Source organism: Ursus arctos, unplaced genomic scaffold, assembly GCF_023065955.2.
Source record: "Ursus arctos isolate Adak ecotype North America unplaced genomic scaffold, UrsArc2.0 scaffold_3, whole genome shotgun sequence".
In the NCBI taxonomy this organism is placed as follows: Eukaryota; Metazoa; Chordata; class Mammalia; order Carnivora; family Ursidae; genus Ursus; species Ursus arctos.
In genome coordinates, this window is record NW_026622985.1 from 62554835 (window position 1) to 62573618 (window position 18784).

General features: G+C 42.9%; 1 protein-coding gene across 2 annotated transcripts in view; it reads right to left on the reverse strand.

Moving 5' to 3' along the window:
* Positions 1-18784, reverse strand: part of AOAH (acyloxyacyl hydrolase) — a 243487-nt gene that overhangs the window by 23047 nt on the left and 201656 nt on the right. For both annotated transcript variants that reach the window (XM_026509300.4, XM_026509309.4), the window contains exons 14-16: positions 10405-10441; positions 9590-9664; positions 1683-1855 (exon numbers count right to left, since the gene is read on the reverse strand). In XM_026509300.4, the coding sequence (XP_026365085.3) occupies positions 1683-1855; positions 9590-9664; positions 10405-10441 (285 nt within the window). The remainder of the gene's footprint in view (positions 1-1682; positions 1856-9589; positions 9665-10404; positions 10442-18784) is intronic.

Genomic DNA, 18784 nt, shown 5'->3' on the forward strand with positions numbered 1-18784 from the left:
ATGAGAGAAATCTAGGAATCTGAAAACATCTGTTGGGGGAACTCAAATTTTCAACCCCAATGGCTCAAAGAGACATTCTTGGCCCATGTGGTTGTCCTTCACATGCTCAAGGAAGCCCAGAATGGAGTCAAATTCTCTGTGTGACCATGCTACTATTTCCAAGGGTCACAGTCAAAGCTGTGGGAACAGAAGGAATATACGTTCCTCTTGGGAAGCTGGACAGTGTTTTGCTGGGATGAGAATGATATTTGTGGTGCATTTGGTAACTGAAGAGGAAAACTGTCTTCAGTCTTATTGGTGGGAAGCCTAGAAAGTAGGTCTTTACTGCTGTCCCCCTGGTGAAGGGACCAGAGCCCTTTGAGAACTAGGTAAAGGGGACCTGCTCTTTTCGTGTGTTAGGAGGGCTGGAACTTCCTGAAGGAGGTGGTGGTGGGGGTTGGCTTAAGCAGGGACTACAGGAGGAGAAGAGGAGACTGGAAAGGTACAGAGAAGTTATTAATGCAAGGAAAAGCGCTCTACCCCCTCCCCCTAAGGTGGACACTGAGGAAGGAGTTTCAGGTTTTTCCCTTTGAATTTCTCATCGGACTCATTAGAAACTGCTCGGACCTCCAGAACACTTTAGCAGGGGGCCTAAAGAGGGGGCTATGGCAATACCAGGGAAGGGGCCACCTCTCTAATGAGAGACTGGCACAGGTGTTGTTGATATGAGGCTGAAGGGAGGGTACCCAGGCCCCTCATCGTAGATGCCTGTCAGAGAGGCCTGAGGCCAGCACTTCCTAACCTCCTACCCTGCTTAATTTTTCTAGTCACACTTATCCTCTGGCATACTCCTACTGGAATACAAGCCTATGATGGCAGGGATTTTTGATTATTGTGTTCACTGATGTTTACGCAGTGCCTAGAACAGGGCCTGGCACATAATAAATATTTTTTGAAAGGACATTCTCCCCCAAACACAGAGAAAGAGAGCCCTACTATACCCAGATCATATATACAATAAGCTATGCAACATCTGGAGCCTTGGGCTTTTCATCTATAAAATGGAACTCAATTTTGTTAAAAAAATATCATTAATTGGATGAACAGGATTGTTTTAAGGATCAGCATGGCAGCCCTTCCTGATGTGAATTACTATTACTTTTACAATGTTTAGAAAGCATCTGGAATGCTAGAGATGCTATTGGAAGTTTCCGCAGATATTTAAAGCATTTCAGAGTCAAGGACGCTGAGAGAGTGTAGAGGCAGCAAGCAATCCCACTGGAGGATGCATTGGGTAGAATTTTAACGGCCACCAGGGTCTGCAGAATTTCTTAGAATTCTGGCCACCAGGGGGCACTCACCATTGAGGTTCGGAGAAATCCTTCTCTTTGACTTGAGCTTCATCTGCTTATTCTAGATTTCACTTTTTGTTAAAGGAGTTTCCTGATTTAAACTCTAACCCTTCAATTTGTCCTAATTCTACATTAAAAATTTCTGCCCTTTCTGACTTTGGATCTGGTTCTGACCATCTTTGGATACTGACCTTTAGATCCACACCTCAGGGCTCTTGCCTTCACCAGCTCTGACCTATGCACCGTGGTGACATTTTAGGTGTATTCCTATATGGTTAGAACTAAATATATTTGAACTACATATATTATAACTGACATTGTTAAAGAGTAAAATTATCTTCAAACCAATACCGAGAGGATAATATCTGTCGTGCAAATTATCCCAGAGAAATGTCCCATCTGGTAAGCCATATAAAATAACATGGCTGCCATTTGGCAGGTGGGAATTTAGATACTTCAGAGTCTGCATGATGTTCGAGTATAATTTCTCAGGAGTGGTCATTTCTGGGACTGGGTCAGCTTTCCTGTTGGTGAAAGAAACAAAAAATATCTTAGTAGATAAGGATAAATGCATACACATACATTAATCTCCCCATCCCTCCTCCCCCTGCCCCATACACACAGTGTAGTAGTTATGGGTGTTATCTGCGAAATATATTAGGCTCCCTGACCCTGTTGTGGTTGGGTGGGCCATGTGACTGATCTAGCCTATCAGTTGTGAGCAGAAGTGACATGTGTCACATTTGTTGATATGAGAGCCTCTAGAATGCTCTCGGCCATGAGTCTGGGCAATGTTCTATATGGCAGCTGCTTCACTAATCTGAGTCCTGGAACAGAGTCCCACGGTGACCCCTGGGCAACAATGTAGTATGAGTAAATGTTTGTTGCTTTATGCTACTACAATTTGAGGCTGTTTCTTCCTGCGGCATGACCTTACCTATCCTGACTGATACACACCGTTAATAGAATCAAAGGAGTGTGGTATTACATATTCTTTGTTTGACCCTCTGAGATCTGTAACTTTGTCTTTTAAACTTTTCACATATATCACAGTTAAGAAAATACAACTCTACTGAGAAATAAAATGACATTATGTATCCACACTACATCCTTCCTTTCTACACTGAATTTGAACTTACACACTTTTAGGAATACTTCGAGTTAAGATACTAACCTGCATTAACCTGGGAGTAGATTGTAGAATTCTATAAGATTTTCATCTACTCTTTAAACTGCCTTTTGTTAACCTAAATGGAATAATAAGTTGTTTTCTATTTTGAGTCCTTAAAATTCCAAATTTACATAATGATCCTAGAATGGGTTGAATAGTTTCCCTCAGAATGTGACCTTATTCGGAACAAGGTTTTTGCAAATGTAAAGATGAGGTCATACTAGATTAGAGATGGCCCTAAATTCAAAAACAAGTGTCCTTTCAAGAAGAGGTGTTATGCAAACACACATAGAGGAAAGAAGGCCATGTGAAGCTGGAAACAGAGACAGGAATTAGGTTCCTACAAACCAAGGAATTCTGAGGATTGCCAGGAGCCCCCAGAAGCATAAAGGACAAGAAACGATTTTCCTCTAGACCTCTCAGAAAAAGCATAGCCCTGCTGACACCTTGATTTTGGACTTCTAGCCTCCAGAACTGTGAGTCTGAAGTTACTCAGTGTGTGGTGTTTTCTTATGGCAGCTTTCAGGAACTTAATACAGATCCCAAACCAGAAAAAGTAAGTCTATTATTCACAGGCTGGACCTGAGGCATAAGTGACACGAAAGGAAGGAACAGAAAGAAACTCCCAGGGGTGTCCAGTATTAACACTTTTTAAAAAATTTTGATTTTTCTTTTTTAAGATTTTATTTTTAAGTAATCTCTACACCCAACATGGGGCTCAAACTTACAACTCTGAGTCACATGCTTTACCTACTGAGGCAGGAAAGCGCCCGTCCACTGTTATCAGTTCGAAGGGAGCTCCTAAATGGACACTAATACTGCCATTTTGGAGGGAATTTTTCAAAATGTATCAACATTTGGGGTGCCTGGATGGCTCAGTTGGTTAATGATTTTGGCTCAGGTCATGATCTCAAGGTCATGAGATTGAGCCCAGAGTTGGGCTCTGCACACAGTGGAGTCTGCTTGAGATTCTCTCTCTCTCAAAAAAAAAGTATCAGCATTTGAAGTTGGCTTAACTTTTGACCTTGAAGTTTACAGTAACATTTCCACAAATGTGCAAAGATGTACACACAAGTATTGCAATATTATGTAAAATAGTGTAAAGTTAGAAAAAGCCAAAAAGCCTGGTTATATAAATTATAGTAAGTCCTTGAGGTAGAAGGCTATACAGCCACTAAAAAGAAAGAAGTAACTAACACAGGTGACAGTTATACAACATTCTGAATTACAAAATGCCACTGAATTGTTCACTCTAAAATGGTTAATTTTATATTATGTAAATTTCAACTCAATAAAATTAAAAAAATTAAAAAATAATGAAGTAGTCTGTATGTATTAGCAGGGAAAAGACTGCTAAAAAGTATTGTTGATTGAAAAGAACAAATTACAGAGCAGTAAGCATACTATTATTTCATTTCAATGAATATTAATCAGTCTGTAAGTTAGAATTTGCATAGAAAAAATCTGGATGCAAGTACATTAAACTGCCTCCATTGGTTAGCTTGGAGCAGGCTGGTGGGGGGTGGTATGGAGTGATTATGGGGAAACTCACTTTCTACACCCTGTATTATTTTCGCAACAGATGTTATTTTGTAATCATAAAAATAATAAAAATAAAACAGATTCTCATTTTTATTCTTTCTCAAGTAAGGGGGAAAAAACCCGGACTCCACCTAAGCTTTAATGGAAGGAGCTGAAAGCATTGTAATTTTATGTCATTTGATCCCCACCTATTTCACTTAGTCAAATAAAATCACTTTCTAAATTGCTGCTGCCCAGAGGTGACAGGCTGATCACAGATGCAAAGATCACTTTGGCTCATTTGTGACAAGCAATATGTACCCGCACAGAGAAGGCAGAGCAAAGCTGAGGTTAGGGGTTGCCAGCAAGGTGTTAGTCATGGGTGGTGTACGTACTTCTATACTATCTAATGGGTTGCTTGGAACTCCCTCACCCTGCCCTGAAAAAAATATAAGGAAAGAAAGAAAAGAAAAGAAAAGAGAAAAAAGAAAAGAAAAGAAAAGAAAAGAAAAGAAAAGAAAAGAAAAGATGTTCTATTTTACAAAACCCCAGCATATAGAACAGAATGCTAAATTCATGTTTTCTGTTACCTAGGGGAAAATTATACTACTTTATGAGTAAAAATCTCTCTAACCTGAATAAAAAGCTCTCCTAAAGATATGAGAATAGGTTGCCTACCTACTAAGGGCAGAAGGGTAGGTAGGGGCTTTGGCTCGACTTGCATATGTACAGAAGTGCTAGAAGGATCCCAGTTTGTGAAGAGGACTGAGGCTGCCTTGTGGGTTTGCTCAGCCCAGGAGGACCCACCCAGAGTGACCGGGTTTGATACTCACCGTGTGTGAGTGTGTGTGTGTGTGTGTGTGTGTGTGTGTGTGTGTGTGTTGTGTGACAGTGGGGGTGAAATGGAAGCAAGCCAGTGTCTACACCATACCTTCCATCATCGGTAAGGCTAGCACATCCTGCTTATTAACTTTTGCCTTGGCACTTCAGTTTTTTTTTTTTTCTTTTCCTGCTGATACACTAGCACTTTGGCCCAAAGCAATTATGCTGAGCTATGGCTCTCCAATCACATAAAGCCAAGATGAGTTAAGATGGAGAAAAGTCTCCCAAACTCCCTATTTAATGATTATTTTTTGGCTAGAGACACAGCCCTGATGATAACAAATATTCTGAGCTCATCTGTGCTTTTGCAGGAGCACCCCAGACTGAAGAAAGCATAACCCAAATGGCTAGTTACTAAGTGAAATCAAAATGGAAGCCTTGGTGCAGCTGGAGGAACATTCTCCAGTCATCTTTGCTCCACTATGCACAGCTACGTAATTTACACATGTGCGTTGTCAGTTAAACCCTTTAATGTGCTTAGCAAAATTAACGGATTTTTTTTTTTTTAAGTAAGCTCTAGGCCCAGCGTGAAGCTTGAACTCATGACCCCAAGATCAAGAGTGGCATGTTCTACTGATTAAGCTAGACAGGCACCCCCAAATGGACTGATTCTTAGTTCAGGCAAAGGCAAATCGGTCTAAGTGACAGGTGGTGGGTCACCGCTTCTGGATGCCTTAGAAGGTGCCTTCTGATTCTGTCCCTGAAAAATTCTCAATGCCATTTTGATCTGCATTCTCCTTCTCATCTGGTGGTCTTTGAGGAGACTCAGCACCAGTATTTTGGAGACCAGAGTTCCAGTGGTTTGGCAAACATCTCCCAGGACTTCTCTGATGTCCGCTGTGGGTTGGACGGGCTGAGCTGGAAGCGTCTAACCCTTCCCAGCCCATGTGTGCTGGAGCCTGCATGGGGTCCACTTTGCCAGCCCAGGTTTGTCTGCGCTCCCCAGTGCCCTCCAGCCTTCTGCACACACCGGTGAGCTCACACTGGTCACTCTGATGGAGAGGTGAGGGGTTAGGGGTGCTGAGCTTGCAGAGGGCAAGCCTGGGAGTTGTGATGCTGGTGGCAGGGAAATGATGAGAGAGGCATCCAGGCTGTGCTCTCACAGGTCAGGAAAATGCGACAGGCTGAAGAGAAAGAGCCTCGCCCCTTGGGTAGCTCAGAGCCTGTCCTTGTCCTCATGAATTGTGTCTGATCTTGAAAATAAGCCTCGTGACTTGGATGCAGGGCCGGCTGTGATCCTTGCATTACCTGGCAGCTATTCCAGCCAGATTTCACCTGGCTGATGCCAGAGAGATGTGCCCCCTTTTAAGGAAGAAGGCAAACAGCCTCTGTGGAAAATATTTCCCAGAACCAGAGCTAAAGCCCAGAGATGCATCACGACTGAGTGCTCACTCAAGCTAGCATTTGAGTTCCCTTAGCGGCCAGGCAACACAGGGAGCCCTTTCCTTCAGGCCAGCCAGCTGTGATTACATCGCTGGCCTCCCACCCCCTCGAGGAGGCATCTTGACACAGACTGGGGAGGAGCTGGGGACTCACTGGGCCAAATTACCCCTTGCATAGAGATCCTGGGTCCCTGAAAGTGGGGGTGACCTGGAATGTGCTGGCCGGTTGGGAACTTCCCTATCCTTCCCTTGGCTACCCCTGCCCTGACTGAGGAGGCTGGGAGAAAGAACTCCTCTGAGCATTCCCTTCCCTGCTGGTTTTTCTACCACTTGATTGGATGGAATGGATTGTTTCCTGCTAGTGCAGGCTCCTTGGGGCCAGTGACTTATCAGCACATTGGCCGGTTTCCTCTTATTTAAAATTAAAAAAAAAAATTTAAATTCAATTAATTAACATATATTATTGGTTTCAGAGGTAGAGGTCAGTGATTTATCAGTCTTATATAATAACCAGTACTCATTACATCACCTGCCCCCCTTAATGTCCATCACCCAGTTATCCCTGCTGGTTTCCTCTTAATGCAATGCTGATCGGCTGCCCTAGGTGACATTGGAAGCTTTGGCATTGCAGAGAAAAAAGTGCTTGGGTACTGGCGGACACAGACAACCCATGTAGAGTGGGTCTGGCTCTTTCCATTAGGTGAAAAATGTACAAGTAATTATTTCTAGGTCCACTATAAAAAAAATGGAACCATGTCAATATATGTGGCTACTATTAGATGTTTTATAATTCTATCTCATTTCTGGCAATTGCAATGTTCTTCTCAGGGATGTCATGGTGGGGGATGGAAGAAGGGTTTATGATTTGAGGCCCTTAAAGCCATTCCCTTTCCCAGGCTGCCCCTGCTCCTCAAGGTTCCGCTGCTCTAGCTCACTCAAATTTGCCCTATTTCCAGGCATTTTCCTCCTTTTGTATCATAGACATTCCTTAGCTTTCGAGGGCAGTGATAGGGGAAGCTGGATTAGCTTTGGCCAAACTGAGTAGAGTCATGGGGGAAAGCTGTGTTTGTCTATGTTACCTTTCTTCTTAAATTCCAGACATTAAGAAGCTATCTTCCAACCATGACCTTCATTCATCTAGCACGTGTTTATTGAATGACTGCGTGAGTTTGGAGAATTGAGAAAGAAGCGCATGGTTGCATTATTTCAGTAAATGCTAGCATCATCATAAAAAAAGGAAAGAAAAAAGTCAAGCAAATATCCCCGAACTTGTTCCAGGACGGACTTATTATGCAACTCATTGCTGGCTTGAGCTTTTTATGAGATCCCATTGCTCATTTTGGGTTGTCTACTCCACCTTGACGTGCTGGCAGATGGGGAGGTATGGCTGCCATCTGTCTTTATTTTTCTAACCCCACCACAGGACATTGCAAAGTGGGCACTGCAGGGACATCCCATGCTGCCAACCCCATTCTTTCACCCAAATGCTCGCTGCTTCTCTGCCCAGATCCCTGGCGGGGGGAGAGGCTGGCGCAGGTCTCTGGCTGATGTCTGCCTACCCTTTGGCTCCTTGGAAAAGGAAAAGCAGGACTGGGCTGGAAGGGCCTCTGAGAAAGCAGGTTCTGCTGGAAAAGTGCAGTTGCAGGGGTTTGGGCTCTTGGAGTCAAAGGCTCTTTCTGCAGGTGTTCTGGGCTCACTATCCCTAGTTTGCTCTGTGTCCCCTCTGGGGGAACATGATCCAGAGGCTGGAGGGGCACTGGCTGATGTGACATAGATTCATTCTGTTTTGTGATGGGGCTGCGGCTGCAGCTCAGTGCTTCTTCTTCCATAAGCTCCTTGCGGTCAGGCACTGTGGCCTCTTTGCCATTATGTCCCAGAGCCCAGCACAGCATTTGGCACATCATAGGTGGTCAACACATATATTTAAAAAAGTGATTGCCTAAAAGAAAGCAGTTAAGGCAGGTGTGGACTATGGAAAGAGCACAGAACTTTGTCAGAGAACCTAGTCTGCCTCTCAACCTTGCTACTCATAGCAACACACTCGAGCTCCTTAATCTTGCCAAACCTGTTTTTTTTTTTTCTATAAAATAGGGACCATCATGCTTTCCTCCTGAGGCTGCTGTGGCATGACTCTTGGTTCATGGAGAGTTTGGGAGGTGTTTGCTATTTACCAGAGAGTTCCACGTGGCTCATCACAGAAGTTGGGAATTGGGTCCCCAGTGTGGGGCCTTGGGAGCCTTGGGGGTCTGGGGAGGCTGGTAGACCAGCCCGGGGGGTGCCAAGGTGGGGTCTGGCACATCAGCATCTCTGCATCGCAGCATGGTATCTCCTGACCTGAACTCACTTCACTAATTAGGTCTACACCTCCTTCACTGTGAGAGTTCCAGGGCTCTCCTACCTCATGGAGGTGTTGGTGAGGGCAAACACACTAGTAATATTGAACTGGGTTTTTAGCACAGGCTTAGAAAGCTTGGTGAGTGAAAGCAAAGGACGGACAGTGAGTTTAGGATGACCTACTTCTAGTATCACTTGGGTTGGAGGCCAGTTCTGCCATTAATCAATTAATCAGGCAGGTCACATAATCTCTCTTGGCTTTACTTTTCTGTTTTCTAAAATGGTGGGTGGGTGGCTACTGGGGAGTTGTTCCAGATCTGATTTCACCTTTTTTTTTTTTCTTTCTTTTTGGCCACAATCACAGGACAGATGGCATTCACATGTGCAGCATATTCTTAGGGGTACACATAATTTTTGAGAAACCTTCCAAAATGTTGTGGGAGACTAAGGCATTCAACATGAATTGAAATCACTACTGATATTAGCAGTTTAGAAAAACTGCTTCCTTACTATGGGCCATGGGCATATATAGGATTGGCCATAAATTATACACAGTTTGTTTGCGAATGCTCTGAGTCTACGCTGTCTCTACCACATGAATACCTACATCAGAATGTGAGTGAGGAAGCTATTCTTATGGGATAGCTGTGATTTGGCCTTATTTCACTTAAAAGATATTCAATCTTGAGAGTCTTGGCTAGTAGCAGCATGTATCTTGTGATACAACTGAGAACTTGTATGGTGACATACCCATTTGTTTGCAATTAGAGCAGAGAATTAATGGATCAGATATTTTTTAAAGGGTCTTTCAGCTTTATGGGTTGTTCTATCGATTTCACATGTGTCTAGGACTTAACTAAGAGAAATTCAACTCAACAGCAGGCTACTGTAACACAGTGGAGTGGAGAAGAGAAGAGGGAGAACCCAGAGTCCAAGCATTTTCCAAACCTTCTTTCTCCATAACTCACCCATTGCAGACATCATTTCCAATCATGGCATATATGACAATGGCTGGATGGTCCAACAGTTGGTTTCTAGACAAACTGAAAAGCCAGAGAGGGCAAACCCTTAGAAACCGAAATTTGTCACAGCTGATGTCACAGCCTGGGCCCATGAAGGATTTTGTATGGCCCCCCTTTTGGTAACTTTTTGCTATTTTTCTTTTATTCCAGGATCACTCTTCCCATTTCCACCCTCTTCTGTATAATCTGTAAATTACTTCCCCACAAGGGAAAGACCACATAAGTGCATAGAATTGGAGAGAGCGGACTGAAGTCTCCAGGAGGCACACACGGCACCATCATCTTAGGATTTTTTACAGCATTTGTCCTCAAGTGTTAACTGGCTTCCTTCCGTCCAGATTTGTAGGACATCCTGATGGCTGAGCTCCTGTATCGAACTTTCAAAATTCCAGGATTTCCCAAGGTTTCCATTCTGGGCACTGAGGGCCTTGCTTCTGAATTTTATGCTCAAAATGAGCATATAAAGTAGGAAAAGGAAGTAATTTTTTTTTTGTTTGCCTTTTTTTTAGCTACTTTGGCTAGACTTAAGTTTGACCTGCTTTGTATACATTTTTATGATCCTTCTTTAAGGACATATGCAAATTAATCACTTCCTATGTCCACTGGCCCAAGAAGTGATAAGGTCCCAGTGTCTGGGAATGACTAGCAAGATACTGGTGCTCAGTACAAGTGATTACAGGGTGACAACAGAAGTTTTTCATTCTTCCTTCACAATGAAAAACCCAATCAAAAACATTTTCGTATATCCCTCTTTCACTTACGTTTCTAGAAATTTCTCCAGGTTCCGGGAGGATGCACCTGAATAATTAAAATTAAGAAAATAAGTAAAGTTAGTGAGTTCAATTCAACACTATCAGTATGATAGTCTGATTGACTGGAAGCATGGAGAAGCATCACTGTGCAGCCAGAGGTCATCCGCACCACCATAGGGACAGGAATGACTTCATCCTGGAACTCTCCTTCATGGGCTTTCTATTTACTTGGCATTATGCTAACATAATCCTTAATTCTTTGGATATTCAGGTCTCAAGATATTTCCTAAGCATGAATGAGTAAACTTTCTAGTAGATGTGAAAAAAATGATATAAATCTATCTCCAAAAAGAAACTACCCCAAAGATTAAGGAATTGGGTGAGGAATGAGAAGTGAAAAGGATTCTTTGAGCACTACACATCCCCCCAGAAAGCCTCATTTAATCATGTGCTGGTATCCCTGCTCACTCCTGAGGCTCATGCTGGTTGGCTGGCCTGTGCAAGGTTCAGATTGTATGGGGCCTATATTTCAACTCCTGTGATGAGATGAATGACCATCTTTACTCCACCCGTTACCACCTGTAACGTACCTCTTCCATGAAAACTGTATTCACTGAATACTCATTTTATTGTGGACACTCTGTTAGGCACTTATATTATTAGTTCATTTAGGCCTTCGCACGACTCTGTGAGGAAGGTACAGTCATATTCCCATTTTATAGATGAGGAAACTGAAGCATACTTAAGTGAGTTGCCTAAAGCCGCACAAGTAATAATATGGAGAACTGAAATTTAAACCCAGTCCCTTCTGTCTGTAATGCTGAGCTCTCCTCTAGGCTGGGAGTCTAGAAAGAGTGAATCCAAAGAGGTTTCCTGCTAGTTTGTCCCTTGGAGGCTGGTCTGCAGTAACAAGTGAGTAATCAATCATCAGGTGGGTGGTACAACTCATGGGACAAGGCAGATTCTCCTGTAATTTCCAGCCTTAGAAGCTTGGGGGAAGGTGCGTTTTATGGCATTTTTATGGATCCACATGGGAAAAGGGGGCCTGCACAGATGGGAAGGCCATGAAGGCCCACGTTCTGCTGAAGCAGTGTGGCCACTCAGTGACTGCCCCTTCTTCACATGTAGCTGGAATCAAAGGATATGGGCAGCGCTGATGTTCTCTGGGTTGATTTAGGAATGTCAGTACATTAAACGAATGTTGCCTTATTTCCTTTTTTATTGCAGTAAAATATACAACACGTAAGCTTTACCATTTTAACTTTTCTTTTGAGCATGCAATTAAGTGGTATTAAGTACATTCACATTATGGTGTGACCGTGAACGCTATCCGTCTCCAGAACTTTTCCATCATGGCAAACTGAATCCCTGTACTCATTAAAGAATAACTAGGTACCTCATACAGGTGGGATCATAGAATATTTGTCTTTTCGTGCCTGGCTTATTTCATTTAGTTTTCACAGTTCATCCATTTGTAGCACGTGTCACAATATCCATTCTTTTAAAGGCTGAATGATTTTCCATTACATGGATATGCACATCCGGATTGTCCATTCATCTGTGGGTAGGCACTTGCTTTGTTTCTACCTTTTGGCTATTGTGAATAATGCTGCTACAAACACTGGTGTACAAGTATCTGTTTAGGTCCCTCCTTTCAATTCTTTTAGGTATATACCTAATTGAAATTGCTGGACCATATGGTAGTGCTATGTTTAATTTTTTTTGAGGAACCACCATACTGTTTTTATTTCCTTTATGTAGTGAGGCGGGGTATATTCAACATGCACACAAACATAGATATTAAGAGCAGTCAATTCATGTCAGCACGCGTGCATTCATTCACCCTCTCCATTCATTTGCTGAACACCTGCCACGTGCTGACACACTGCCACGCAAGAAACTGACAGATGGGTTGGACACAGCCTCTATGCCTGAGGAGGAGCATCTATAGGGGTAAACACATAACTGAGCACTGGCGAAAGGCTTCATGTAAATCCCAAACCCAATGCTTGAGAAGAGAAAAGCCCAATGTGATTTCAGCCTCATCTCTGCTCAGAGAATGTGCCAGACTTTTACAACACTGAGTCCTAAATGTAGAGACTCCAAGTATTTCTGGGTGTAAGATTGCTCCCTATTGTTCTCAAGAGGGAGGAGAAGGAGGACAGCCAATGCCTGCTGACATATCCTACCGTGGCTCGCTCATCTCAGCTGGGCCTTTCCTTCAGCTCCAACCCCATAACTCTCAACTTCCCATTTTCAGTAGAATAACAATCAAGAGGTGTTTAATTCTCACTCTTTGATTTTTCTCTTAATGAGAAATGAAAGCTAATGAAAGCTCAAGCCATGAGCGGGACAAAAATTAAAGGACCAGGTCAGGCCAATAATTTTCCTCATTATCCAGAGTACAGCTGGGAATTTGAGGTGCAGAGCACCCACAGAGCTTGAGGAAAATCAAAATGAGAATCTGTCATGGCTTGCCACAAAGGCAGCCCCCTCCCCTGCACACACCACCCACATCCCTTTGCCGCTGGGGACAAGGATGGCAGGCCTCTCGCAACCGGTGCTGCGAGTTTAGAAACAGCAATCACAAACAACCACTCAACGGGAGGGGACATGCCTACTCTTCTTTACCCAAATGCTAATTTTTTTTCCTGGTGAATATTTATAATATAAGTACAGAATTCTCCGTGCTCTAGAGTTGTTGAGCCTTCCACAATTTACATTTCCTTTTGGGAATCTTCCTTTGATGAGATTATGTAATTAGCTTAGGTAATTCCCACATCACTTTCTCTCTTTAATTCCCTTTTCCTGTTGTTCTGCTATTCTTTTGAAGCCCCATCAACATTTGCTGTCTCTCTCCCTCCGAGCTCTATTGTCTTTCTCCTCCTGGATATAGACTTCTACTCAGCTGCTGATTCTGCTGCTGCCATTGTAGAAAATACTGAAGCAGCTGGACCTGGAAGGTGTGAGCAGGAAAGAAAGGCAGCTTCTAGCCTGTGGGATGTGGCAAAACAAAGGGGGGGGGCATTTGAAGAACTGCCATCACCCTTGAGAGGTCCATAGTCTGGTCTCTACAATTATAGTTTAGAGAAATGGAAAAGATGTGACTGTGAAAGAGGGGCATTTGATTGATTCATCAAGGTGGCCCAAGAGAGAATCTACCTGTCCACAGTTAAGGGAAGAAGGGAGTCTTTTTTGGCCATCAAAGTCAGAATTCTGGTTTGTTCAGTGCCTTTTAAATGAGGAATAGTGCACTGCAAGAAGAGGGAAGGTTTTCACATACTCTCAGCATTCGTCATCCTTCCATAAATAAATTTCAGCTTACATTTCCACTGCTGGATCACTGCTGACCACAGCAGCAAATGCTTCATATCCTGGGCATTCAAATCAACTGGTAAGACACTTTCAATGGTCTTCTAAATGAGCTTGCGATTTTCTGCACCTGGCCCAGAGCAGGGGTGCTCACTCTCAAATTCTTCATGGAAAAAGACAAGGTATATTTAAATATAGGTCTTCATAAATTAATGCATCACCTTGATAATGTTTATGGAGTACTTACTCTGTGCCAGGCATTGCCACAGATGCTGGGGACACATCAGCAAATAGAAAAGACATCTTCCCTATTCTTGTGAAGCTTATAGTCAAGAAACAGATAATGAACATAAAGTGTTAGGATTCTGAGGAGCCCTGAAAAAGTCATGTGAAGCTGTGTACTGAAAGAAAAGCAGGTGTTTCCTTTCTTAAAGTTCTAAGACAAGAACTTGTTAATTTCCAATAAAATATCTGATGCATTCTTACACATGACTCAGACAGAAATCGCTAGTTGAATGCCATCTTGGCTAAACTATCTGAATAGGACAGGGGCAGATCCAGGTTTCAAGTTCTGAAGCTTATATAATTTGGGGGATCCTCTTTAAGGAAAAGGACACAAAACATGAAAATGAGACGTGACACAAAGGGAAGCCACAGTGGAAAGAGACAAGGGTCTTAACCAATTGTGGTTAAACATCTTAAGTTGGCAAATTTTACAAACTCATGTGGTCACCAGGCTGGGGGGAGGGGGGTTGCCCTTCAGCTGCAGCCTCATTAGGCTAATCACTCTGACTCTTGGTGCTGCTTAGATGCCATGTGTGAAGTCCTGAGCATTGGCACTGGGTGGGACCTCCAAGAGCACGTGATCAGGCAGCCCACTTTACAGATGAGGCCCAGAGACAGAAAGAGACTTGGTCAAGGTCCTTCAGCTAGTAAGCAGTAATCCATTTCAGATGCCAGTTTAACAACAGACATCAGCAACGATTGAAATAGACCAGGTGGCTTTGAGTCTAGGTTGGGAGATATCAGAGGACAACAAAATGCTATCTTCACTGCTAGTTTGGTGGTACTCCTAATTCTGATTTTCTTCTTCAATCAACTTGCTACTATTTACTTTTCACAGTAATCTGACCAGATTTCACAGCTGTATTCCATGGGCCAGACTGGGTGGAGTGTACTTACTCTACTGTACCCAGAACCAGAAACCTAAAAAGCATTACAGAGAGTATAAAATGTTCATGGAAAAGGTGTTGTCATACATGGACCTAAAGTAAATCTAATAATGTTTTTTAACTTTCATCAGATTTTAAATAATGCAGATTTGTCTCACATTTTTATAAGTGAGGAAGCATTTTGAAGAGTACGACTTATATAAATCCAGTTAAAAAAATCAGCCATGAGAAATTTAAATTCCTTCTTTTCTCTAAAAATGTTTGCTTGTGATAAGTAGAAACATTCAGACTAATACACTGACCTTGAGCTCAAAATAGTAGGCATTTAATAATTGTTTATTGTGACAGTTTCTGATGATGTTTCTACTACTGAAAATGCTTTCAAATTCACAAGTGTGGTTCTGAATTTCTGTGACAAACTAGATAAATGATTCCCCCAAACATATATTTTTAAAAGAATTTAACAGCCTTCCCAGCATGGCACTCATCTGCCTCCTAGTCTAAAAACTTGATAAAGCTTCACAAATATCCTTCAGCCATGCTGAACGTCTCTCCTCCTCTTTCCCAAAGATATTTTGCCCTTGGAGCCTCTTTGCACTGAGTCACCATCTCCCTCTGCTTTTTGGATTCCTATTTTTTTTTTTTTTTCTGCAGGGCGCTCTGCTCAAAGGTACGTTGTTGGTGAAGTTTTCCTGTCCTTCTCCAGGCAGAGGTGGACGCCTGTCACCTCCAGAGACCTCATCCTACCTCTCTTTTAGTGTCATTTCACAGGAACCATAGTTGTTCCCTTATTTGTCCCTCTTTTCCATTTAGTTATGCTCTCCTTGAAGGCAGGGACTTTGTCCTGCTCATCTTTCTATTTCTAGCAGCTATTACAATATTGGAGAGGAAACAGAGGGAGTGGTGGGGGCAAAATCAAGTGGAAAATGAGAAGGAGGAAAGTAAAAGAGAAGACCAGAGGTAAAGGCATATCCCAGCAAGATTTGGAGCTGATGAAAAACCCAGCAAGTTCACGTAAGCTATCAGCACAAGTAGCAGTGGGCTTTCCCCAAGAGGTCCCTTATCTCAAGCCCTAAATAAAAGGCATCTATTGAAAGGAGACCCCCAGGACTGTAGGAACCCTTGACATTGACAACGACATGAAATAGTACAAGCTATTTGCTTCTGAATTTGCCATCTGTAGGTGTGCAAGTTCAAGAGGTACAGGATGGAAATCTGGACCTAACAGAAGAATGGAAAGCTCACACTCTTCACATTATGATCATTGCCAGGTGCTCTGCCTCAAACTAGACGAGCTGCATGGAACAAGGAGAAGCCAGAAAGGGCTGCAGAAATAAATCCTAAGAAATCGCGCCACTTGGATCAGGAAGTCTCCATTGTTTAATGATTCTTGGAGACTGAAAGCCTTGAAAGTATTAAAAAAGGGAATAAATCCTCCTAATTAAAAGGAGGGAAATGTGTTCCTCTATATGAAATGTGTCAGATTGAAATGTTTTTCTTTCAAAAGTTTCTATTATAATCAAACGTTGCATCTTGGAGATACATTTGGTCCTTAGGAGAAATAGCAAGTTTTGATATCTGCAGGCACTGAGCCTATTCTGCATTTATCTTTTAGATCAAACATCTCAAAAATTGGTATTAAAATTGGGCTTTATTGCTGTGAGCACACTGGATCATGGCTCCCAAATAGAAATGTCCTAGTTGTTTTGTTATAAATAATTTCTGTCATCTCCTCTCAACATTTTGGGTTGAGACCAAAAACTTGTCCCAGGAGTTGGGTTCACTAAATACTTTCCTGAGGGCCTACTTCCACTTGGCAAGGTAACTTCTTTGCTTCTCTCCAAGACTCTGTAGCTTTTAAAAAATTGTCTGAAAATTTTCATTTTGAAGTGATTTCCAGAAAGTTGCAATCATTTACAAAGATTGAAATAATTTGTAAAAAGGTACAAAAATAGACCAAAGGATTTGCACCTTCCCTTAACCCAAATTCCCTAAGTGGGAACATCTCTCACAATCATGGTACCATGATCAACATCAGGAACTTCACATTGGTACAAGCCTATTGTCTCCTCTATAGACCTGTTCAGATTTCACTGATTGTCCCACTGGAGGGTCAGCCCAACTCAGACCCAACTCTTTCTGGGTCAGTCCAGCTCAGGATCACATACTGCATTCAGTCTCGTGTCAGTTTAGTCTCTTTTAATCTGGACTAATTCCTCAGTGTTTTTTGAGCTTGACACTTTTGAAGGGTACTGACCAATTATTTTATAGAGTGTCCTTCGAATTTGGGTTTGTCTTATGCTTCCTCCTGATTAAATTCAGGTTATGCATTTTTGTCAAGAACACAATAGCAGATGCTCAGTTAGCTAGTGAAAGGTACACAATCTATTTTGTTGGAGAACAGAGATCACGAGGCGGGGTGGTGGTGGTAATGAAAATAATAAGTTCTTGCATGTATCACTGAATTCAGCGAAGCCTGGATTAATACTCATTTATAGTTTGTTTTTTCATTCTTCTTTTATTTTTTTTCTTGCCTATCCCTTTCTGAGAGGACCACTTTTGATGAAGAGGGAGGCTGGCACAGAATGCAGGGTCGGGGTGTCTAATTCAGATCACCTACCTCTCCAGGACAGGTGTTGGTTGTTCTAGACACTGAAGTAAAGATCGTAAGGATGTAGTAAAGATGGTGGCTTTAGAGGCCAGACTCTGAAAGGGGGACAACATGGTGTGGCTGAGAGCAGGGCAGACATGTTCTGACATGGCTGGTATGATTCAGACCCAGGCTTGAGCTCTACCACTGACAAGCTAATGGACCATTAATCACCTAAGTTATTAAACCTCTCCAAGCCCCAGTGTCCTCACCTGTAAAATAGGGTTGCTTTGTGGATCAAATGGGGATAGATTATGTAAAGTACTTAGCATAGTGTCTGGGTGAGAGAAGGTACCTTTCGTGAACTGAATATTTGTGTCCCTCTAAAATTCATGTTGAAATCAAAACCCCATTGTGAAGGTATTTGGAGGTGGGGCCTTTGAAAGGAAATCAGGTCCGAAGGATGGAGTTCTCATGAGTAGAACTGGTGCCCTTTCAGAAAAGGCAGAGAGCTAGTGTGTTTTCTTTCTGCCATGTCACAAGAGGAGACGACAAGAAGTCAGCCCCGGCGAGGGCTCCCACCCAGAACCGGCACTCTGATCTCAGACTTCCAGCCTCTGAAACTCTCAGAAATGGATTTCTGTTGTTTATAAGCCACTCAGGCTTTGGGTTTTTTTGTTAAAGCTGTCTGAAGCAGGCAGTACTTATTATTAGCTAAAATCCATAAAAGTAATAATAGTACTAGCCTCACACAACTCTCCATAATGGAGACCAGTGCCCTGGCCAACGGTCCTGGACTGTATTCCCGGCTAGAATAACTAATTAGCTGCCGAGGCTCTGAGGAGACATCGGTGTGTTCTTTCTGGCTTGGAGTAAGGCCTGACTCGTGGTGTTTCTTCTGTGTCCCGGGCAAGCTCCTTCAACAGGTCTTCTGCTTGTTGAGGAAGCAAACTCCTTCCTGGCGCATCTCTTTAAGTCCAACAGCAGGATGGACGGCTCCCTCACATCCACTCTTGTTAGAACATCTCCCAGAGAGGTCTTCTCTCCTCCTGCTTCTCAGCCAGGGCCCGGTCACCTTGCAGGAGCTCTTCCCCACTTTGGCACCTTCTGACTTATTGTGCATGGAAGTCCTAGTTCTACTTTTCCTTGCACAGTTCCTAGCCCCTTAGACTTGGGAGGGGGGCCAGGTCTCTAAACCCATAGTATACCTGGAGGGGAGGCCACTGCTCAGCTCCAACCAACTCTCGCCAGGCAGGAGTGTGGCTGTGTTGCCAGGGCTACTGATTTTTGGAGAGAAATAAAAATTGGATTTTTG